Source organism: Pseudorca crassidens, chromosome 13 (assembly GCF_039906515.1).
Source record: "Pseudorca crassidens isolate mPseCra1 chromosome 13, mPseCra1.hap1, whole genome shotgun sequence".
Classification (NCBI taxonomy): domain Eukaryota; kingdom Metazoa; phylum Chordata; class Mammalia; order Artiodactyla; family Delphinidae; genus Pseudorca; species Pseudorca crassidens.
In genome coordinates, this window is record NC_090308.1 from 59,734,075 (window position 1) to 59,758,936 (window position 24,862).

Below are 24,862 nucleotides of genomic sequence, written 5' to 3' on the forward strand. Positions count from 1 at the left end.
CTGAACCAACAAGTGTTCTGTGTACACCAAGCTGTATCCTACATTCATAGAGCTACAGTGTAGTGAAAACCAGCTATTTAATGGCTCCAAGTTTTATATCTCCACAGTTGCTCTTTTCCGAATTCTGAAATGCCTGGATCGTAGTTTGATCCAATATATGTGTGGAGTTTCTTATATTCTGAAGACCACACATGTAAAATGGTAGGTGGTCTCCAGAATATAAGAAGTTCCATGTTTTGGGTCAGACTAATGGTCCAGGCTTTTCACAATTATATTGCAGTGGACGTTTTGTGACAAGATGTAATTATAAATCCCAGTTTCCCAGAAGACAAGTTCATTTTGCCTACTTTAGAGATAGTAAACATGGTTCAATTTTCCCATTATTTTCATATGGACCAGTATAGTCATGTCTTATATTTTTGGATGCTATTCTACATTTTTCATTTAGATTAGGACTAGTAGGCACTAGGTGCTTATATCATTTAAATATATAAACTCTTTAAAATGCTGGGCAGATGGTGTCTTAGGGTGTTCAGGCTGCCATAACAAAATACTACAGATTGACTAGAACAACAAATTTATTTTCTTTCAGTTCTGAGGGTTGAAAGTCTGAGAAGGTGCCAGCCTGGTCCATTTCTAGTGAGAGTTCTTTTCCTAGCGAGAAGGCCTTTTTAATGTGTGCGCACATGAGCTTTCCTTGAGGGGGCATTGTTGGGGGAGGAGGGAGACTCTGGTGTCTCTTCTATAAGGACCCTAATCCTATTGGAGCAGGGCCCCAACGTTATGACCACATGTAACCTTAATTACTTCCTTAGGGTCCTCATACAGCTATACTGGGGGGTTAGGGCTTCAGTAGGAATCTGGGAAGATACAATTCAGTCCATAGCAGGTGGATATATTTAATCTCATTGGAATAATGACGCCAGGGCGGGGGAGGGGGTAGAGCAAAAAAGATTAAATTTTCATATACATTATTTCTCTTTTTGTCTTTTATACCTTTTATTTTGGAATCACTGAAGTTAGAGAATCCTTTATTCATTCTCATTTCAGTTCTTTTATCTATGTTTAATACAAAGTTTCAAAATTAATGAAATAGGTTGAAATCTCTACCTGTTCATGTTCACCTGTGGTCTTGCATATTAAATACATTCTATAGAATGTCCTCAAGTATTCATTAATACAGTACTTACATTTATTTTAGGAGAGAGACCACTGGTTTAAGAATAAATTAAATTTCTGTAAAGAAGCAAATTGAGATGGGATGTGAAGTGATAGATCTTTTTGTACCCTAACTTCAGTGGGACCTCAGGCTGGCCCCATATTTCAGTTCTTTCATCTGAAGGGTAAAGAGTTGGATTAGATTACTTCAGCGTTTCTAATTCTGTCAATTATATATTGAATGCTTTAATATTTTTTTTTGGTAAATTTGCTTTTCTTTTTAAAGTTGATAAATGGAAATATGATTTACACTGCCAGCATAATTAAACTAAAATTTGCTTAATTGGCTTTTTTTCTTTTATTTACATAGAGCTGTTTTTATCCCCCTGTTTTATGTAGCATGCACAACATAAAAACACAAAAAAGAATGACAAAAGGAAACAATTTTCTTAAGCACCAACTCACAGTGCTACAAATATTATTGAATATTTTGACTTTGGCCGGTAATTGGTGATTTTTAGTTATATATTAGAAAAAATAAGTTAGTCAATAAATACTGAGGTGGCTACTTTTTGCATGTTATTTTTTTAGATAGACACATAATAACCAAGTCATAATTCATTACTAAACAGCATATGTAATGAGAGTTTCTTGTATGTCAGGGACTTCAGTCAGTTTGAGTTCTCATTTTCCTGTGCCTTAGCAGGGAAGAAAAATTTGAAGAATTAACAAATAAATTGTAACTAAGTGGGTTGAGTGGGTGGAGGGTAGATGAATATCTAGGCAAATATTTTTTGGATGCTTTATATGGACTTGTCCTTACCTGGTCCTGGGTAGAACATGAGAGAGGCACCAGAGGTTCTCTAGTTGGAGATACAGGATACCACACACAATATTAAAGAAAACATTAGTGAGATGTTGTAGTAATTCAGTAAATAGGATCATACAGTAACATTTATTGAGCTCTACTAGTGCAGAATACTTCTTTATGTGCAAAAAATACAGACCTTGTTCTTAGGGAGATTATTTTTTAGTAAATAATATGTATATAACTGTGATGTAGCTCAAAAAGTGAAAATTAATAAGTAATGAATATCATAAGATATTACTGTAATTAATCAGTAGTAGAAAGAAGAAAGAAAAGAGATAGAATGAGAGTAGGAAAGATATTTTGAAACAGGTGGCATTTGAACTGAGTATTAAAGGAGAAGAATTTACACTTGTAATGAAGGAAACTGCCAGGAGGAAGGATAGGAAAGACCTCTTGAAAGTGGTGGGGTATAAGCATAGCAATTATATAACTTGTTGGAAGGAAGGAGGGAAAAATGCTAGAATCAGAGAGTGATACAAGAACTGGAAGTAGTAATGGGTTAAATGTTTTTTGGGCAGGGGCGGTGCTGGTAAAGAATCTAGTCTGATGAAAGAAGAGGATACGTGCTTTGGTAGGAAGATGAAACCAGATTACAAGGGGCTTCGAAACTGGGGCAAGAGTATAGATGTGGGTGAGGAGGAAGTCAACGACTATAGGTTTTAAGTAGAGAGACAGTATGAGAGCAGTTCTTTAAACACATGTGCTCTTCTCCCCCAGACTGAATCATAAACTCCCTGAGAAAAAAAAATCTGACCTGGTCCTTTCCTCTTCATCCCCCTACCTGAAATGTTCCTGGATTCTTTCTCTGCCTGGAAAGCTTATTTCCTTTCAAGTGTAAGTGGATATGCAGTTTCCCCTGTGAAGAGTTTCCAGGCTCCCCAGGCAGAGCGAGTGGCTTCCAGAGCAGTTATCACTTGAATTGCCATATCTGTCTTTGTCCATCTTCTTCACTAGAATGATACTTTTTGAGGGCAGGGAATTTGTCTTATTTTTATCTTCAGCACTAGGTATCCAGCTAAAGTGACTAACATACCGTGCTTAATAAGTCTTCGGTGGTTCTGGCATGATGGAGTAAAAGGTAAGGAAACTGAATAGGAAGCTATTGTGGTTTAAAAAAAAAAGACTAGTGATACAAAAATAGAATTTAAAAATTAAAAGTAATTTAAAAAAATACACTATGGTAGGAAAGAGCATTAGTTTTGAAGTCAGGACTAAATGATAGAGGGAATAATGAAAAGAGATGATCTGGCTGACCCAGGGTGGTGCTGTATAATCAGGCAATAATTTCAAGCAACGTTTTGAGCAATTATGGAAATTTTAGGTTTGGCGGCTTCTTCCAGAGTGTTAAAAGTTTTCATTTACTCTGTGGTCTATGATTTCCCTCAATGGTGGTGTTGATCTCATTACCCTAAGGATGTCAGAAAACTTTAATATTGTGTCATTTTGTCTGCTATTTCAGCCATGTAAATGCAGATATTGGTAACTTTCAATGACTTTTATATACCTGCACAGTCTTCTTCCTTGTGTGATGCTGTTACGCAGTTTTGAAGGAGATAGTCTAAATATGAGACCTACCTCTTAATTTTGGTACTCCTTCAGCAAGCGGGCTAGGTATCTGTTGTCTCTGCAATAAGAGAAGGTCCTGTTTATCTATGGGCAGGGTTAATTAAGCCTTAGGGCAGTGCTTGGTACATAGAGATCTGACAGAAAATCTGCCTGTGACTAGAAGACTCTGTCATAAACACTGTATTGTACCTAACCAAAAAGGGTAGGGGTAGTGGGGGGGGGGTGGAGAGCCAAGTGAACCCTTACTTTATAGCTTCTGAGAGTTCCCTTTTGAAGTAGGGTGATGACCTTTAAGAGATGGTTACATTTATGTGAGAATTTATCTTTTGTAGTTAATATTTTTCTTCCTAAAAGCAGACAGTTGCAATGAAATTATGTTTTCAGGCTATAAATGCATCTTAATTTATGACATATATATTATGCATTTAAGTATAACACATGGCATTAGGCTGGAGATTTCTGTTCCTTATTTCATATGCAAACATAATTGTCCAGTGGAGCACTTGATACCTTTGATGATCGCTCTGTGAATCCAGAAGTGATATGTTTCCAAAGCATACTAATCAGAAGCAAACTTGATATAATCATCTGCTCTGCTATAATTTACTTACAACTCTGGAAAATTCAATTATGGAAAGATGAGTGGAATGTTTTTTCTTATCTTTTTGAAGGAGTTTACCACAAACTTTTATTAGTTGTATGTTTAAAATAGAGAGTTCCGGGCTTCCCTGGTGGCGCAGTGGTTGAGAGTCCGCCTGCCGATGCAGGGGACACGGGTTCGTGCCCCAGTCCGGGAAGATCCCACATGCCACGGAGCAGCTGGGCCTGTGAGCCGTGGCCGCTGAGCCTGCGCGTCCGGAGCCTGTGCTCCGCAACGGGAGAGGCCACAACTCTGAGAGGCCCGCGTACCGCAAAAAAAATTTAAAAAGTAAAAAAAAAATAGAGTTCCCACAAGTATTACATTTTTTTTGACTCTAGCTTAAAGTGCTGAGGTTTTACCTGCGCTATAAAATACTGTAATTTTAAAGATATTGTGTCTTATCTTGGTTTCTACATGTCTTTTACTTAGTATTCAGTTATATTTTTTCAATTAATAATGGGAGAGAAAGAAAGGGAATGGTAGCACAAGTTGAAACTTTTAAATTGCCACTATATTAATAAAGGGTTGATTTAGATAACTGTTATTTCACCCAAAATCTAGAAGTTAGAAAGTATCTAACTTTATGCTACATCTGTACTTGAGTAAGTTTGGCATGATCCTGATAACAGATGTTCAGTGGTTTCTTTTAACCGTATTTATGTCACATTGAAAAATTTTATTCTGGCTTTCCCATACCCAAATGCTTCACTGTATTTTGAGACAAGTTAGAAATTAAGCACTAAGGGTTTTGTTTTCTTTTGTTTTGTTAAAGAGAAAAAGCTTATTTCCCACTTCTTAGAGTATACTTTGATAGGTATGTAGTTTGATGTTATGACAAAAATGATGCAAACTGCATTGAATTTCTTCGTGCTCTGTAAGATAAAAATATAAGGATATAGAACAGAATTTTATTTTAATTCATTGTAAAATAGTGCGTTAATGTAGTGCTTTTATTGAAACTTGTAGTTTTTTAACAATGTAAGTTCCCTTTGGAGGATGTGAAGTCTATGAAATGTTTCCTTTAATTTTACTGACAGTGTGTAGTGTACATGTACATGTGGAGGACAAGAGAGACCAGTTTTGAAAACTCTCCAGCCACCTTTTTTTTTTTCTTCTTTTAAATATGTTCTGTAAATTGTGCTTCCAGAAAGGTAGAGGGCAACGTGGTAAGAGGAAAGTAGAGGAATTAAAAATCATTCCAATAAAATGGTTTAATTTATGCCTCGGCAGTTAAGCAGTGCTCCTGGTTAACAGAAATACCCTTCAGCTACACAGGATTTTGGAGGGTTGGAGGGCACTCATTTGCACATAAATAGCCATTAACTGATAAATTCCCGGAGGTCTCCTGTTGCATGTTAGTGGTTCTGACCTACTTAGCTCGCTTAAATTTGTTTTACAGAATTATTATAATTCTGTCCTTGGTACTTAAACTTTGTGATTAATGCATGCCTCACAATACAATTAAAGTATAATTATACAGTTTTGCGGTTTCCTATCATGGTGTTATTATTACAAAATCTGGATTTTGCAAATATTAGAAGAGTTAAGGTTTCGATATTTATTATTTTTGCTGTTATTAAGTGATTATGTTAATTGGGACGCTTTTATGTCTGAAGAATGGATTGGAGAGATGCGGATCGTTCAATGCAGAATTTGTTAGCTTGGAAGTGATTGAATCAGTTAGTGTGTGGTCACTTCGGTAGATTGTGTGGATTGACAAGTCCCAGTCTTTCCTGCTTACCTTTTTCAAATGTTTCTGAAGTACAGTAGATTCTTCACACCATTTTTTTTTTTTCCGAAGCAATTTGGAATAAATGTTGGGAGGCAGTAGAAAAATCCCAGAGTGGGACTCAGTAGATCTGAATTCCAATGCTGACACTTAATAATAAAAAGAACTCGGGGACTTCCCTGGTGACGCAATGGTTAGGAATACGGCTGCCAACGCAGGGAACATTGGTTCGAGCCCTGGTCTGGGAAGATCCCACATGCTGCGGAGCAACTAAGCCCGTGTGCCACAACTACTGAGCCCACGTGCGTAGAGCCCATGCTCCACAAGAGAAGCCACCACAAATGAGAAGCCCACACACCGCAACAAAGAGTAGCCCCCGCTCGCTGCAACTAGAGAAAGCCCGCGTGCAGCAACGAAGACCCAATGCAGCCAAAAATAAATAAATAAATTTATATATTTTTAAAAAAGATTATTTCAAGAAAAAAAATTCATTTTTCTGAAGGTCTGTGTCCTCACCTGTAAAATGAGTGATTTGGACTAGAAGAGGTTGGCAAACGAATGTGCTGCTGACCAAATCTGGCCCGTGGCCTGTTTTTTTACAGCCATTGAGGTAATAATGGTTTTTATGTTTTTTAAACTTTGTAAAATAGCAAGAATGTGTGACACCGTATGTGGCCCACAAGCCTTAAATAGTTACCAAAAACTTTTGCCAACTCCCTGAATAGATGTTCCATAGGATTTCTCTCAACTATTGTCCTTCAGCATTAAATTTTTAGTTGATTATTTTTAAGTTTTATATATAGCTGTGCATGTCTGTTTGGGGTTTCACTTCCTTCCTGTTTACAATTTAGAATGATCTGTGACCTGTTACCTTCTCTCAATGCCCATTATGCATCCAGCTAGTATTCTCTTAAATTTGGGAGTGATGACTACTTTCTAAAGCATCATAACTTGAAATCTGGATTTCTATTAAAGGAAATTTCCAGTAAAATGAGGTAGTACAGTGTCTGTTCTATTGAAAGGGGGGAAGAAACACTTATTTGAAACACAATACTCTCACTTTGGAACGCTTTAAAAGTTGTGTTGTTTTATAGAAAAGTTACACATAAGTGTTAAATAATATTTTCTAATGAACTTCAGAAACCTTTTCTATAAATTTTTTCTGAATATCACTTTTGGCCAACACATGGTATGGTACGACAGTAAGAGTTGGAATTCCCTGCCCCCATGGCATTGAACGTGGAATTACGGACCACTGTTAAGCTCGGATGCATTTGAGTGATAGTCAGCTACAACAGCGGGAGGAATTCGGCATCATATATTGTTTGCTTGTTAATATGCATTAAAGATAATGAGCTAAGAAATTTTAAACCAGTTTTATTTGCTGTTGTGGGGGACATTTTGGACTCCTCAAGAAAAAAAACCAATGGTCAGAAACGAACTGCTTTGTAAAGTTGGCAGGCAGTCATCACATTTCTCCAGAGAAAATTGTTACCCTGTAATAATCAGTCTAATGAATTCAGAAATTCATTGATTGTCCTAGCTCTGGGTAGATTAGGTAGAGACTTGCTTCAAGGAGTGGAATTTATGAAATGTTTGCTGCATCCACCAAACAGAGCCGCTATAATACAGCTGCCTCCTCAGTGGTTTGCTTTGATCCTGTGGAATGAAAGGACAGGAGGATCAGCTCAGGTCTAAATGAGATTACAGCTGGTTCTGCAGCTTATCTGGTCTGTTGCCAACTAGTGTGGCTTTGCACGTCCTAAGGGGTTTACAACAGAAACTGTTTATTGAGTATCATCGGTTTACCCAACACAAGCAGGCTAATCCTTCCCAGCCTCAGCATGTTGTAGAATTGTGCAGGAGCCAAACCAAAAGCTGGTGTAGCCACACCCTCTAGAGCCCTTTGTCTCACTCTATATTGATTTTTACCTGAGTTAAAGATGGTAAAAAAAATAAAACCAATAACCAGTCCTATTGTGAGCAAAAGGTTAATCTTACCTAAAATCTTACAAAAAACATCTGTTAACCCTAGAACAGACGACCTTTTTTTTTTCCGTTTTAGACAAGTGGGATTTTCTAGTTTCTAATTGTGAAGAACAAGATAAGAGAAACAGCTTAAAAGATCTTGCTAGATATTCCAAGTTAAATGCTTAAGTCTCTTCTAGTAGTACTGTAACAAATAGCTTTGTGTATGGAATATAGTATGACTTATTTCTAAATAGTAAGTTTTTGCTTTATATCCATTGTGCACTCTGCAATTATTTTTTAGTGTGGCAAACAAAATGCATGAAAGCAAGGCTGGAAACCTTAGTTAAGGAAAAAAGCTCAGCTATCATAGTTAATAGCCAATAGTAATTTTGCCTGATGATCCCTTGATTAGTAGTATATTTCTTTAGTGAATAAAGACTGGTGATTATGAGTATTATAAAGATATTCCTATTATAAATAATCCTATGTGTGTTTAAGTTTTCTTTTACTGTTTTATTAGGTATGTACTTAAACCTTCAGGTGTAAGATTTTAATTACTACAATCTTTTCTTGACTAGGGATCCTTAGTATGGCTTATAGAGGAAAATGATTTGGTGTCGGACACATCTGGCTTACAACTCCATTGCCGTTATTTATTGATCAAGTTATTTAACCCCTCTAAGTCCATTGTTTTTTTCATCACCAAACTGGAGCTACTATTTACCTTGCAGTATCTAAGCGAACCAAATTAGAACGTAGTAGAAAGTAACACTGAGTTAATCACGTTAGTCAAGGCTACTGTAGTTGCTCAGGAGCCCAAAGGCATTGAAGATTATGTCCATAGAATCCCTCCCATGATGCTAGAAAGGATATTTAAAAGTTGTAGTGCAGTAATCATGACAGCTGTGCTCTTCATCTACAGATCAGAAACACCCTTCGCCGCTTTTAAAGGTGTCTAAATCTCGGGCAGGTGGATGGAGAGGTCGCCAGCTAAATAACTTTCCCTTTGTTCACAGCCATGAGTATGAAATCTAGGCTAGTTTAAAATTTCTAAGAAGGCCTGAATAGTAAACTAGTATTTAAGATAGGTGGGTGAGCCATGTATTTATGTTCCATCCTGCTTGAGTGATTATTCGGTTGCTACGTAACACAGTGATAGATGTGTAAATACCGTCAAACTGTATTAAGTGCTAAGTAAAAGACAGAGGTAGATTGTTTAAGAAGGGTTCAGTGGCCTCTCAGTTTACTTTCTCCTAATTGGCAATGAACATGTATCCGCAGCTATGTGTAAGCACAAAAAAGTTACTATGGAAACATTTGGAGTCTTTCTAAATGTACCGTGTGATGGAATCAGCTAAGACTGATGTTTATCTTAAACACGTAGCTTGTCCAATATTTAAACCTAATGGACAGATGTGTACCAGTTGAAAATGTAATATTTATCCAGTCATTTCTATTCTATCAAGTCTAGCTCTAAAAGCAATAGGTTGTACTCATAAAGTAATAAATTTTTGGTGCATTTGGAGATAAAGGCTATTGGTGGTGATTGCTTAAACTCTTGTTGCTCAGTCATCTGAATGGTGCAAATCAAAGCATTTTGTCAGACCGTGAGAAGTTTCACCTAGATATTGCCTCCCACACAGGCGGGTCACCATATAAATTACGTTCAGGGTTTTACAGCATAGCTAGTGCTGGAAGTTAACTTGATGCCCAGTGGTAGAACTCGTAAAACATTTTCCTGTTAACACAACCAGGCAGAGTTGACATTGTTGATGGTGGGTTCGATCTAATAAACCATTGGTTCTAACAGTGATTTTTACTGTGTTTCAGAGGTGATGATGATACAAGTTTAGTGATGCAGCAGTTCTTCCTGAATGACAGAAAATTAGCTCTAATATCTATATTACCAAATGCTGGGAACAGTAGGAGTGGGGAGTGATTGAAGCATAATGTAACCTCATGTTCTGAAAGATGATGAATTACAGGAACACACTCTTTAACTCGATGTATACCTTCTTCACAAAGAAAAATACTGATTTTTCTCAAAAGAATGTGTTCTATGTCATCTGCTGGAAATTGGGAAATAACCTTGTTATTAGAATATGTAGGCTGTGCCCGCCTTTCAGAATCTTGTACACAGGTGTTTTTAGGCTGATTATCATTTCTGAAAGGAAAGCAGTTTTACCTTTGGCTACCTTTTTGTTTCTGTGTTCTCTAAAGTTACTTTCCTATAAAGACATTAAGCTTTATCAAACGTTTCTTAATTAAGAACCACAGTAACAAAAATCTAAACTTTTTTTCCCCGTAAGAGTAAATTTCAGGGGTTAATTTTCTTCTGGTGGTTAAAAACAATGGGGACTATTTTAAAGTTTATTTTGAAATATTTCTTCTTTGGTAATAAAACTTCATCTTTTCTTGTTTGAAGTAAGTAACTATTTCTAGTTAAAATTCATAGGATGCTAACAAAGCCCTACTATTTTATCTCTGTAAGCAAGAGTCTTTCCAATTCTTCCTTTTTTGGTGCTGTATCTGCTGTTTTAGCCCTGTTGCACATTTATACACAATTGGTGATCTTCCTGTAGTTTGGTTCCATTTTATGAGATATCACAGGTATTTTACTCAACTCGTTAACATTGCTTACCCCAGTTTATGCATAATTTTTTTTTTACATCAGGAGATGAGCTTTTTTGATGTGCAGATAAAGATTATCATTGGTGCTACACAGATGAAACCTGTCATATACAAATAGCAATGTATCAAGCCCTAAACCTGCAGACCAGATAAATCAACTCATATGCTGAAGCCTTGCAAAAGGAAATTAGTGATAAAACAAAAGCCTTTGAGGCTCTCAACCCTAGTAATGGAGCTTCATAATAAGCCCCGCAGATCATTGACTCAAGGAGTAATCTTAGGAAAACTCTTTTCCCCTCTATCTTTTCCTTTCTTTTAAAGAGCTATAGTAAACATGGCAAATGGCATCTCTGGAAAGAAATTCATGTGTAACTAAGGTATCTGGAATAACTACCAATTAAAACTAAGAAATTTATGGACTGTTAAATACAGGTTTGTTCCAAAGAAGTTTATACATTTATTTATTTTGATGATTGATCTTATACATTGACTAGTAACAGCTTTTTCTGTATAGAATTCAGATTAAGCTTTCCTTTTAAATTAGTGTATTTGATACACAGGTTACACCTAGGTTGTTGAGGACGGGAGAGGCACAGAGTGAGGAAATGAAAAGGAGGGAGAAGAGGAGTTGGGGTTGGAAATCTAGAGGAAGCATGTAGTGGGAATGGAAAAGAGACAGGATCTAATTAGTGGGTTTCATTCATTTGAGGCAAACCCTTTTGAGAGTGAAAGCTGTAGTCTCTCTCGTCATAAAAATAAATACATATACACAAAACGCTAGACATAATTTCAGGGGGTTTACAGACTTCTAAAACCCCAGGCTTTTCATTATATTAAAATAGTGACTGAGCTATTATTTCTGTTAAGGGTTTGGTTGTATTTTTGGTAAAGAATATTCTTTCTTAAACATCCCTATGTACTTCTTAACTCTTTTGCTTGACTGAGTTTTGAAACCTGAAAATGTAGTCACTAGTGGAGCTGATGATGAGGTTTTTTAGATCCATTATCACAATTGGCAATGGTCGGTAGTGTCTTGTTTTGTGATTTACTACATTTCTTGAGTGTAAGAGAAATATTGAGGATGCAGAATGCCTAAGAGGTTTTAGAAAAATTATTATCAAGGGACACTACTTTTCCCATTGCATTAGTTATTATAATTATACATTGGAACAATCTGCTGACATAGAATTGGATTTGATTTAATTGGAAGAGAAAAAAAGACTGAATATCTTCAATATTTATTGATATACCTAGTCCATTAAGGTAAATTATAGAGCAAATTTCACTGTGACAGGAACATTTGGGTTAATGTAGTTAAGAATCAGTCAACATTACCATTTGACCCTTTCTTTTTAGGAATTTATTACCACCAATTAGGAAAAAGTACTCACAAATGGAATTTAGCCCTAGCTTACTTGTGGAATATTTGACCCCCAAAATGTTTGGGTCTTTACCTTTAATAAAATGATCCTGAATTCTTTTGAACCAAAGTACGTTCTCCCACATTTCAGCTAAACACATTTAGTAAGATGTGGTATAATAATTGCAGCCGTAGGTAGAGGGTACAGCTGACTGTATACTGTTGTTTTCAGAAAAGGCTATTGGGATGGTAAGAATTAAGCTAGTTTTTGAAGGGTGCCTTTATTAATTAGTTTTAAAAGATGAACTTCATAGGTTCACAAACATACTACCCTATATCTAGGGAAATTTAAAATGAAACTCGCTTTAAAAAGCTGTCAATTATTAGTGAAATGGGAAAGCAACAGAACTGAATAAAATTTATTGAGAGTAAATATGATAATATCCATAGAATGTCTCAGTACATGCTTGCTGTAGGTGTTCTGTGCTGGATAGTTAGGAAACTAAAGTAGTTTTTCTTCAAATGATCCTTATCTTTGCAATTCATTTGTCCTAAAACACGTCTGGAATATCTGAGAGTGTTGCAGATGGTCCCTAGGAGGCTTGAAACATAGCTATTTCATCTTAAGTCTGCCTTTGCACCATTGCAGATACCACCCCTTGTTTATACTTTTAGTGAAATAAAGTCTTTGTTCCTCCTCCTCACATGTGAATTCCTAGAGTCAGGTCTGTATCTTTTTCATCTTTGAATTCCTACTTTCTACCATAGTACTTAGTATATAGTTGGTACCTGTTCTTTAGAGCGTAATAAACCATGCCAAAACATAGTGGCATAAAACACCCCGAAAACAACTTTTTTACTATGCTCGTAGATTCTGTAGGTCAAGAATATGGAAAGCCAAGGATAGCTCTTCGCTGCTCCCCTGTGTCTGGGGCTCTTTTATATGGAGTAACTCAAAAAGCTGGAGACTGTACCAGCTGAAGGTAGAGGATCCGGTTCCTAGATGACTTCTTCACTAACGTGTCTAGCATCTGAGCTAGAATAGCTGAAGCACAGGCTTAGCTGGTTCTGTTGACTCGAGTACTACCTATGGCCCCTCCAGAGAGTGTTCTCAGAGTAGTTGTACTTTATTACATAGCATTTCAGGGCACTAAGACTGAGTTTTCCTAGCAAATAAAGAAGAAGCTTTGTGGCCTCTTACTACCAAGACTTGGAGTCACTTAGGGTCACGTCCACTGCACTCTGTTGGTCAGAGTAGTCACAGATCTCCCAGATGCAAGGAGTGCCAAAGAATTTGCGGCCATGTTTTGAAACTACCACAGTATTCAGTGAATGGTGGAAGAGCCAGAGTGAATGAGTAAACGAGTGAGAGAGAGAGAGAGAGGGAAAAATAAGAGGAGGAAGAAGATTAAAAATTGAGGTGTGTTTAATATCACCAGTAATTATTGTCTCTCGTGTTGCTAAGTTTGATTGTTGATCTGTGTTCCATAATGAAGGCATTTTCCATAAATATTCTGTTCACATTATTACCTATACAGGCATACCTCATAGATATTGTGGGTTTGGTTCCAAACCACCACAATAAAGTGGATATAGAAATAAAGTGAGTCTCGTGAATTTTTTGGTTTTTCAGTGCAACTAAAAGTTGTTTATACTATACTGCAGTCTATTGTGTGCAATAATAGCATTATGTCTTAAAAATAACGTACATACCTTTATTAAAAAAAAACTTTATTGCTAAAAATGCTAACCATCATCTGACAATGCAGTTGCAACAAACTTTCAGTTTGTAAAATAATGCAGTATCTGCAAAGTGCAATAAGTGAGGTATGCTGTTATTGCAAATAAATATATTCTGATTTCCTCCTTCAGCCACCAATTCATAAGGCTCCCCTGCTCCTTTTTCTCATATGAGAATTCTATACATAACACCATTTTAGATAAGATCTAATGCATGTATGCTTGCTCAATTATACATATCTACTTACAGTTAAAGAGGAAGAGAACCATATTTGAAATCCCAAAAGACCAGCATAACTTTATTTTTAAATTTTTTTTAACATCTTTATTGGAGTATAATTGCTTTACAATGGTGTGTTAGTTTCTGTTTTATAACAAAGTGAATCAGCTATACATATACATATATCTCCATATCTCCTCCCTCTTGAGTCTCCCTCCCATCCTCCCTAAAGACCAGTATTACTTTAGATAGTTTATCAAAGATGTGTACATTTTATTGTGAGACTTCTTACAGAGAGGATCTTACCTCTGAGTGCCTCTAACATAAAGGACAAAGATCCTGGATCATAACTCATGATCTTACCCACCCGGTATTCTGGTAGCCGTCTAACTTGGAAACTGCCTTACTTTATATTGAGCCCATATTCTCTCCCTGTCTTACTTTCATCTATCACCTTGTACCCACATACTTGCTATTAAATTTGGAGGATGAGTTCCTGGAAATAAAGGCCCTAACTGAATATAAGCAGTCCAGGGTTATTCTAGCATTAGCCCTCTGGAAATGAGTTGTCATGGTCAGGTGATGATTGCTCTCGTCCCTAAGACATGACATCCATCTGTGTATAGTTTCTCGCAGTTTTAATGTCAAAGGACTTCAACCAAGCCTTAATGTGGTCTTTACCCTCAACCATTTCCTTGAAGGCATCTTGAGGTGCTGTAAAACTTCAGTCTTAATATCCAGCATGATACTGTTTCTTTGAGTCTTTTTGGTAAGTTTAGGACTATTACTTGTTGATCATTGGCTAAACTGTTCCCCCAAACACAGAATAAATGGCAGAAACAGACCATTAAAAAAAAAAAGTTCAACTTAAGATAGTGCAGTAAGTAGTGCACGCATTTGCTAAGAGCATTTGCACTACATTGTGCTAATAATGTGAATGGTTATAGGTCGGGTTCAGTTTTATTAAATTAGAGCATAAGATAGCATTCAAACGTCGGCAGAAAATATAAAAAGGTTGTTGTGATGAATGGCTATTTGTACAGTTAACCATTGAACGATGTGGGTTTGAACTGTCCAGGTCCACTTACACGTGGATATTTTTCAGTAATAAATACTACAGTACTACAGTCCATGGTTGGTCGAATCCTTGGGTGTGGAGGAACTGCAGATTTGGAGGACCAACTATAAATTATACGCAGATAAACCCCAGTATTTTTCAACGATTAACTGTATATGTACCAAGTCATACATACACATATTTAAGAGGTTGGGCTTTTTAATGAAAATATTTCAAAGACAAATAATATTGTAACATTGCCCTGTGCAGTTACACAGGGTGTTTAAATGCATGTATGTCTAAGGTAGTGCTTATAAGCTCCAGGTTATATTGGGAACATTTATGGGAAGATATACGTTGGGTATGTAGGTTGGTTTTGTCTCTGTTAATTCTCTCTGCCTTAAAGAATTGTTTACTTGTAGCTCTAACTTTTTAGATGTCATGGCCCTCCATGGCTTGGTCTCCATCAGTACTCTAGTTTCAGTTTCCATCATTCTGCCCCTTGACCTTTCATCTTCTGGTAATACTAAATTGTTTATGAATGTTGTAAATTGTTTGTGAGTCCCCTCATATACCATGCAATTTCATGTCACTATGCTTTACTTATGTTACTACAACTTTCTGAAACTTTTTGTATTATATTTCAGTTAACTAAAACTTCAGTTAACTAACTTTCATAATCTGATAATGGTGTGTTTACTCTATGAAGCCCTCATCAAACCCCTAGTTGGACCAAATGTTCCCTTTGTGTACATTATAATACTCTGTAGATACCTCTGTCTCCTCACTTTATTGTACGTTCTTTGAGAGCAAGGACCATATTTGATAGCATCTAATACAGTACCTCATGTAATTAATAGACATTAAAATGAGCTGAGCTACCGGGCACAGTGATTCCTTAGTCTGAATGTACTCTTGGACTCTAGGTCTAGATTTCCAAAAATTTTTGGGATTTTGTTACTTAAATTTTCTGTTTTCAAATCAAAATATACTCTCCTTGTATAGTCATTAACTGTCCCTCCTAACTTTGTTTCCCTCTCCCAAAACTTAGCAATAACGTAGATTGCTCCTTCTTCTCCTTCACAAAATGCCAAATAATTACCGTTAGCTTTCTTTTTTCTTCGTAAAGTAGATCAAATTGCACATTAACTCATACCTAGATGTTTATAGAAGCTTCATAATCAGTCTCTCCTGTCTCTAGTCAGTTTTTATTCTAACCCACTGTTTGCCATTACTAGATTAATCTTTCCCAAAGCACTGTTTTCATTATATCACTCCTCAGTTCAAAATCCTTCAGTGGTTCCTTACTACCTTCAGAATGAGGTCTAGATTTTATTTTTTTTAATAGCAGGCTGTACCTTAATTATTTCTGTACCTCTGGCATTCCATACAGTGACTGGCATTGAGTAACTTCCTGTGAAGTGAATGAGGAGAATATGTGACCAAACAAATATGGCCCTATTTTCTATTCTAAAATTTTTTGCCTTCTAATGCTATTATAAAAATTCTCCATTATAGTCAGAGTGGTTACTTTTTTTTTTTTTTTTTTTTTGCGGTACACGGGCCTCTCACTGTTGTGGCCTCTCCCGTTGCGGAGCACAGGCTCTGGATGCGCAGGCTAAGTGGCCATGGTGTTGTGGCCTCTCCATGGCTCACGGGCCCAGCTGCCCCGCGGCATGTGGGATCCTTCCGGACTGCGGCATGTGGGATCCTCCCGGACCGGGGCACAAACTCGTGTCCCCTGCATCAGCAGGCGGACTCTCAACCACTGCGCCACCAGGGAAGCCCAGAGTGGTTACTTTTTTTTTCCTTCCCCAAACACCTTGCTTTTTCATTTGTTCCTTTCAAGATATAAATTATGTTACTCTTCTGCTTTTGTGGCTTGTTATCCACTTTGATTTTATCTAAAGTTCTTATCATGGCTTACCAGACCCTACGTGATCTGGAACCCAGCTACCTCTTTGAATTCATCTGCTATTCCTTCTATCACCCTTTGTGCTTCAGCCAACTGGCCTCCTAATTGTTGTTCTTGAGCCCATGAAACCATCAGCCTAGGCACCTATGCACTGCTGTTTCTTCTCCTTGGAATTCTCTCCTCGCCTATATCCATGTGGTTCTCCCCCTTAGTGATTTAAGTCTTTGCTCAGATGTCACCTTATGAGAAGGTGTTTCCTGATCATCCTAGTTGAAATATTAGCCCTCATTACTCATTATCCCTATACCTTGATTTCTTTTTATCCATAAAGTTCACTACAACCTGAGGTGTTCCACATCTGTGTTTGTTTAATTATCTGTCTCTTTTTAAAATGTAAGCTCCAGAAGGGCAGAGGCTGTGTTGTGTTAACTTTGTATCCCTACTGCTTAGACCATGTCTAATATGTGTTGAATTAGAGAGTAAATGTATGGAATTTATATGCCTTTGTGCTTTAAATTTCCTCTTTTTCACCTTTTTTGTCCTTAACCTGTCCTCTGAGAATCATTTCCATGCCCATTTGATTCTGCTGCACTCAATGATCTTTGTTTTCTAAATTAATATAAACCTGTACTTTGTTTTACACTTAAGCCTGCAGAGTAGAGGAATGATTATCAGCCTCCTCTAGTACAGAATTACAAATAGTCTTGCTACTCAGTGTGGTTCATGGGCTACTTGTTGCATGACCATTTCCTCATCTGTTGCAAGAATCAAATAGGACATATTCAATAAATGGAGTATCTATTACTGTTAACCAGAAAATCAAAGACTGTTCATTTAGAATAGTGTGTCAGCCCTGTTCTATGTGTTTGACTTTAACTAACTAATTTAATCCTATAGGTATTATTATTATTCCCACTTTGTAGGCAAGAAAAGCCAGGAAGGTAACTGCTTGAAGTGTGGTCCATGGGCTTGCAAAATCGGCCTACTTGAAATGTAGATTCTCAGGCCCCTCCCCAGACCCACTGAGTGAGAATTTTTTTTTTTTAAGTAATATACTTAGGGCCAAACTTGAAGATGCAGTAGGATCTTCAGTGAGGCTAGAACTTTAGTATTTCTAGAAAGCTCTACAGATGATTTTGATAATAGTCAAGATTGATAACTACTGAAGTAGATCCTTGTTATTAGTGTACCATAAAATGCAGTGAAATATCACTGAAACACTTAAGTCATTTGAGACCCATAATCATCTATAAATATAAGACTAATACAATTATAAGGGTAATTCCTAAAAACAATCACTTTTTATTGATATATTTTCATGCTATACCCTATTTTTGGGATGGGGCAAACTACCTTACCTTAAGTACTTCATCCGTGTTATTCTATAAAACCATAAGGCGGTATTGGTATAAGCATGCTTGGTTTGCTAGGCTCAACACTGGATTCCTGATTTATTCTCTTTCCTCAGTCTTAAAAATTAACTCAATTGTGGACCACAGGAAAATTTTAAATGATCGTATGTCCTTGACCTTTAGAATCCCTGTAGAATAGTCTACATTCCCCAGAAGTGTTAAACTTTGAATGTGTGTGCATCTGGTGTGCCACTAGGATTGGATGTTATACTACTTTGTAACTGCCTCTTTTAGGAGCTTAGCATATGAATGAATGAATGCATATAGCAGTATGACATTTAAGACATGTATTACTTATTTGGGTAGTAAAATGGTATTTGAGGTAGTAGCTGTAGCAGAGTTGGCATGGTAGCCTGACTGCCTGGCTTCAAAATTTGGCTCTGCTGCTTACTAACAGTATGACCCAATCAAATGATTTATCCTTTCTGTATTTAGGTTTCTTGTCTACAAAATGGGGGAAATAATAGTATGTACAGGATTAAATTAGTTAATAAAGGTCAAAAACTTAGAATTGGGCAGGCGCATATATTCTCAATAAACAGTCTTTGATTCTCTGGCCATAATAATAATTATTCCATTTATTGAATATCTCTTATTAAGAATTCTTACAGCAGTTGAGGAAATGGCCATGCAACTAGTAGTTGAGAGAGTAGGATTTATACTCTGGTGTGTCTGTCTCTAAAGCCCATGTGTTTCTAGATAATGCTCTACTGCATCTATGAACGTGGTTATTAGGAATTAGAATCAGTAGCAATGAGACTGAAGTAAATATTATCTTGCCTTATAGTCTACAAATTGTTTTTACCTAAGTGGTGTGATTTGAAACTTGAGCAGCTCTGTGGAGGATAGTAGGGTATTATTCCCATTTAACAGATGAAAAAACTAAGTCTGTTTTCCAGGGTCACAAGCTGGCTCTCTCCTAGACAAGTTCATTTGGATAATTTTCCGTACCTCTTGAGGAGCCTTTTTAATGCCTTAATGGTGCATTATATGTGACCAGAAGCATCATTGCCAGAACTGGGCTTTTTATTTGTTATAATCCCTCGATAGTCAAAACAGCCAGCAAACTCCTTGCCTGGATCTCACCTATTCACTCAGTTGTTACCACCCACTCACCTCCTCGTCCACATACACACAAATGCACTGAGGTGCCATTACAGGGAGACACTGCTGGGTGTGCCTGAGCGGCTGCTTGCCAGCTTGGTTTCTGACTTATTGCCTCTCCCTGAACATTGGGCATGCACAGAATTGGGGGTCAGAACTTAAGCTACTATCATTTCCTAGTGAGGCTTTGCACTATTCTCTGTATGCCTGGAGTCTGTTTTTGTTTTGTTTTGTTTTTATTTTTTGAAGACAGGATTGGGTTGGATGATTTTTAAGATACCTTCTAGCTTTAAAACTTTGGGGTTTTTTTGTTTGTTTTGTTTTCTGGTAATGTCATTACTTTGGTTATGTTATATTCTTTCTGGGTAGTAGAGCAGATTATAGCCCTATTTTATAGATGTGAATAAGAATGACAAGAAGATCCAGAGTACCTAAGGTTTTTTTTTAGTGAATTTAGCTGAAACTAAAAATTGTAGAGTATCCTGATTCCCATCCAGTTTTCCATTAGTTAGATCAATCAGGCACTTGGAGTAATTACTCATAGTGGTTTAGAACAACTTTTTTTAACTTAGAACTTCCCATTATATTTTTTACTAATATAGATTGAAGAAAGTTGGCAGGTTTTGCAGTAGAACTAAAAAAGGAATTCAGTTGTTAATTGTTGTTAATCCCTTGCTTTCTGTTAGCTCTTATCACTCACATTTATTATATTATGCTTTTTCTATGTGGTGCAAGGTCCATCAATAGACGACTTTTCTTTACATTTTGAGGCATAATATGTTAGAAGTATTACATATGCAACTATGACTACCAGGAAAATGATGTACAGTATGTCATACCTTGTTCTATAGTTACCAGTTATAGGAGAAGCAAGAGCATACAAAGATGAGAAGTAAAACCTAGATGTAGTAGTCTAATAAGTGTTCCCAGAACCCTGTCCAGGTTATTAGGGAGGAACAATGCCTCAGAGACCAGGCTGGCAGATAGCAGCAGTCAGATGCTGCAGGTTTCAGTGCGTCTTATGTGATAGATGCCTCAGTACATTTGTGTGTCTGTGTGAGGGTGGGAAGGTTGAGGGCAAGATGGATGAGTGAATATGTGAAATCACAACAGGAAGTAACATGAAGATAAAAACAGGAAAACAAATCCTGGAAAGTGGGGCACAAGAGCAATTGGATACAGGAAACAGGAAAGTGCTTGAACTTAATGAGGTAAGCCAAAAGAGGCAGGATATCAGAGCTAAAATAGAAGCGTATGAAAACCTGGATAACTAGGTATGTAAAAGTTTGGGTGTTTTCATAGTGTAGCAATAGGTTCCTAAACGCTTTTATTATTTTTTTTTAATTTGGCTTCATTATGTCTTACTTGCAGCACACGGGATCTTTGTTGTGGCATGCGGAATCTTTCGTTGTGGCGCGCGGACTCAGTAGTTGCGGCACATGGGCTCTCTAGTTGTGATGTGCAGGCTCCAGAGCGCACGGGCTGAGTAGTTGCGGCATGTGGGCTCTCTAGTTGTGGCGCGTGGGCTTAGTTGCCTCACCGTATGTGGGATCTTAGTTCCCCGACCAGAGATCGAATCTGCATCCCTGACATTGGAAAGCGAATTCTTAACCACTGGACCACCAGGGAAGTCCCCCCCTAAACACTTTTGAGGACATTATTTCATGTGATCTTCACAATAACCCTGTTGGGTGGATGATAAATGATTGTTCCTAATCTTAACTCTTTAGAAAGCAAGAATTGGGGAGGTTACTCATTTTTTTTTCAAGGTCACCCAGCTCACAGTAGCTTTGCTAATAACCAGCAGCTTTACCCAACACAAGTGTTACTTCTATTGCCTCAGTTTCCTCATTTATAAGATTTGAATAATAATTGTACCTACCACATGGGGTGAGAAACAATGCTTACAAAATAACTAGCATGGTGCTTGGCACATGGTAAATACCAATAAATGCTAGATGTTGCTATTATTTCTACTATAAGAGCTGCAATTTGAATAACTTGATGTTCAGCAGATTTTATTTTCTGCTATAATGTATTGCATCTTTTAGAACATAAGTGGGCTGGTTATCTGTATTTCCACATCTGTGTATTTCCAAAATGATTTTAACCCATGTTAAGTTAGTCTTTTACTCAAAACATTTGCCCCTGCCTCTTCACGAGGCAAAGAGCTACATGTGGCTTGTCTAGCTTCTTTTCTTAGGCTTACTAAAATTTCTTAACCCAAGTAGGGAGAGAAGAAAATTGATCAATATTTAAACCGTGTGTGTGTGCGCGCATGTGCGTGCATCTTAGCATATAAGGGTGTGTGTCTTAGTGTGTAAGGGAAAAGTAGGGGCTTCAGAGTCAGATTCTGATTCAGATTATGGGGCCAACTCTTCTTAGCCATGTGACCTTTGGGCATGTTATTATCATCTTCATCATCTATAAAGAGGATTAAATGATACCCATCGTACAGAATTGTTCTGATCTTTACTTAAAGAATTTCTGGCATCATAAAGGATGATCAGGGCTTCCCTGGTAGCACAGTGGTTGAGAGTTCACCTGCCGATGCAGGGGACACAGGTTCGTGCCCCGGTCCGGGAAGATCCCACATGCCACAGAGCGGCTGGGCCCGTGAGCCATGGCCGCTGAGCCTGCGCGTCCCGAGCCTGTGCTCCGCAACGGGAGAGGCCACAACAGTGAGAGGCCCGCGTACCGCAAAAAAATAAAATTAAATTAAAATTAAAAAAATAAAAATAAAGGATGATCAGAAATAATACCCCTTCCTGGGGAATAGATTTTAGTGAGTGAAGAAATGGCTTATTTTATTTAGAAATAGTGAGTAAAATCCATCCTACCCAGATACAGTATGTTATTTATTATCCTTTGAGACCAATGTACTTTGAAAAAGCTATAGATGGGTTTTACAAATGGTGGTATTATTTTACTTGGATTCCAGTGTCTTGAAATGTACCCATGAACTTTGCTTTGTGGATGTAGGCAGATGAATTAGTTGCCTAATGGATTTTAGTGATTTGATATTCATCTTACTCAAAGCTAAAGGACCTGAAATGGTTCTTTAGTCACTAGTTCAAGTTGAAAGCATCTCAGGCAGGTTTTTACACAAAGAGAACATAGCAGATATTTGGTTAGTTTTTATGAGACTTGCTTACTATGATATTCTTTCCCCAGGCATTTGTACACTTGTTTTATTTTTCAGTACTTCAAGTAGCATTAAGTAGTATCTCATGATCATCTAAGAATTCCAATGTAGAGAGGCACAGAGTCCTAGTGTTACATAATTTATACTTAAAATTTTTACTTTTGTGTAGTTATGGGAAAAGTACGAAGATGTGGTCTTGCAACCAGTTTGATCTTTTTGTGGAATTGCTTTAGTTACATGCACTAGTTCTGTATTTTATATAGTTATTTTGAGTGTCCACTTCCCTTAGATGAACTGATTTAAAACATCAGGAGTGTTGGAATTAATGTAATATTTCCTTCTTTTTTAAAGTACTAGTCGTTTTTCTTAATGGAATACTACCATTATTGAAGGACGCCTTCTGCCTTAGCTCCACTGGTTGGTTTTCACTGCTTCCTCTTTAATTGAAGAAAGCAAATCTAAAGATGGTATTCATGCATTTGTGTCTACCCTCAATTGAGATGGCAGTAATATAAACAGAAACAGGAATAATATCACGGTTGCACATTTAATTTTAAATAATATTATTAACTGCTGGGCATATTGCATAAATGCCTTCTATTCCAGATCACTAGAAAAATCTTTTAGTATATACCCCTCTTATGTTTCTTTTAAGGTCTAGAGATATCTAAATTTTCAATAGGAAAAAAAGGTGAGTAAATGATAAATTGAAACTTGAGACAGTATTGAATTCATGTTTTATGGATTTATGGAGAATAACTTTATTTTTTATTTTTTTCTACTATGTGAAAATGATTATAGATCTTTTTGGACCAATGTACTGATAATAAGGTTGTATCTAGCACAGTTTTATATACTAGCTCAACACCTGTGTCTGCTCTAAACAAGGAAAGTATTTTAGTTTAAAATATCACGCATAAGCCATAAATACTCACTGTCCTCTTGGTACATCATGCCCTAAAGCTCACAGGAGAAATGGTTTTAAATTTTGTTTTTATGTCTAGATTGTAAGTAAAATCACTTGTCATAGTTGCATAGTTGCAAAATGCAAACCTTCATTCTGAAGCTGCCTGTTTCTTATTTGGATATGCCATATTAAAAAGCATATAATTAATGGTTGACATTAGTAATTAACATTAACTCTATGGTGCTTAATATGCCATCATTCATCCATCAAATAACCAGAAATGCATAATGTCTTGGCATAAAGGTTTTAATTATATAAAACAGTTCTTCAGTTTTCACATGGTGTAAATGTTAAAAGCCAATAATGTATTTAAAGAAAAATTTTTGTGAGTATTTGTCGGGTGTTAACTGTATTTTTATTTCTTTTTAGGAGTATGCATCAACAATTGTGTCAGGAACTTCAGAGGGAGAATGTGGACCTCATTGTGCAGTCTTCATTATCGGCTAAAGAGCGCCACCTTGCTGCAGTTGCCAGTGCACTATGGAGGCATTTCTTTTCATTTTTGAAGAGTCAGAGAATGTCACAGATAGTGCCTCCCTCACAACTCGCGGATGCAGCTGCAGGTCAGCGTTGTTAATTTGCTAATTAGTTTCTCATTTTGCAGACTGTCAGTTTTTTCTTCTGTCTGCTTGGTAACAAACCCTTATTTTATTATGGTGCAATAAATATTTTGTCAACCAGAAAGATGAAAAGAGGTACATATTTTAAAATTAGGAACCTTTGGCTTGTTTATTATTTTCCTCTTAGTAAAGGTAAAAATTAAGTGATCATTTTCTAAAAACAAAAGATCACTTTTAACCTTAAAAATATTGAATGTACGTGAACTTTTCTTATGCATGCATTATTCGGAAAGTAAGGCAACATTTGATTTCTTCTAGTTCGAGTAGTTTATTTTCAAATTGTATGTTCAGATATCTAGTATAAGATGAAGTTGAATAAAGAGCAATAAAGGATGTAGCATGAATTCCACTTCAACATCAAGCAGATGAGCCCAGAATGACATGGAGTATAGAGAATGTTATTGTTCTGACTTCATTAGATTCTATTTTAGGTTGTAATTTTTACTTAATTTGATTATTAGCCTATGGACATGTCCTTAGGCTTTAAGGGACTCTGAATCAGATGAAATTATAGGCAAGAATTTGCATATATGTGCATATATGCACTTTCCCAAAAAGAAGTCATTATCTTTCACAAAGGGATATTTTACCCAATGTATGTTAAGAAATACTGGAATAGAGAGAGATCAATATGGTGACTGCATGTATTTAAGTGCAATTTATATGAAGGTATTTAATGTATTTAAATATTAACACTTTTGAAAACCTAAGATCTAAACCAAGGTTTATTTTACCCTGGTGTGAATGAGGAAAGCT

At 36.7% G+C, this 24,862-nt stretch overlaps 1 protein-coding gene across 2 annotated transcripts in view; it reads left to right on the forward strand.

The window, feature by feature from the left end:
* The window catches only part of MMS22L (MMS22 like, DNA repair protein), a 141,369-nt gene that overhangs the window by 73,781 nt on the left and 42,726 nt on the right, over positions 1–24,862 (forward strand). For both annotated transcript variants that reach the window (XM_067702527.1, XM_067702528.1), the window contains exon 15: positions 23,856–24,049. In XM_067702527.1, coding sequence (XP_067558628.1) covers positions 23,856–24,049 — 194 coding nt within the window. The remainder of the gene's footprint in view (positions 1–23,855; positions 24,050–24,862) is intronic.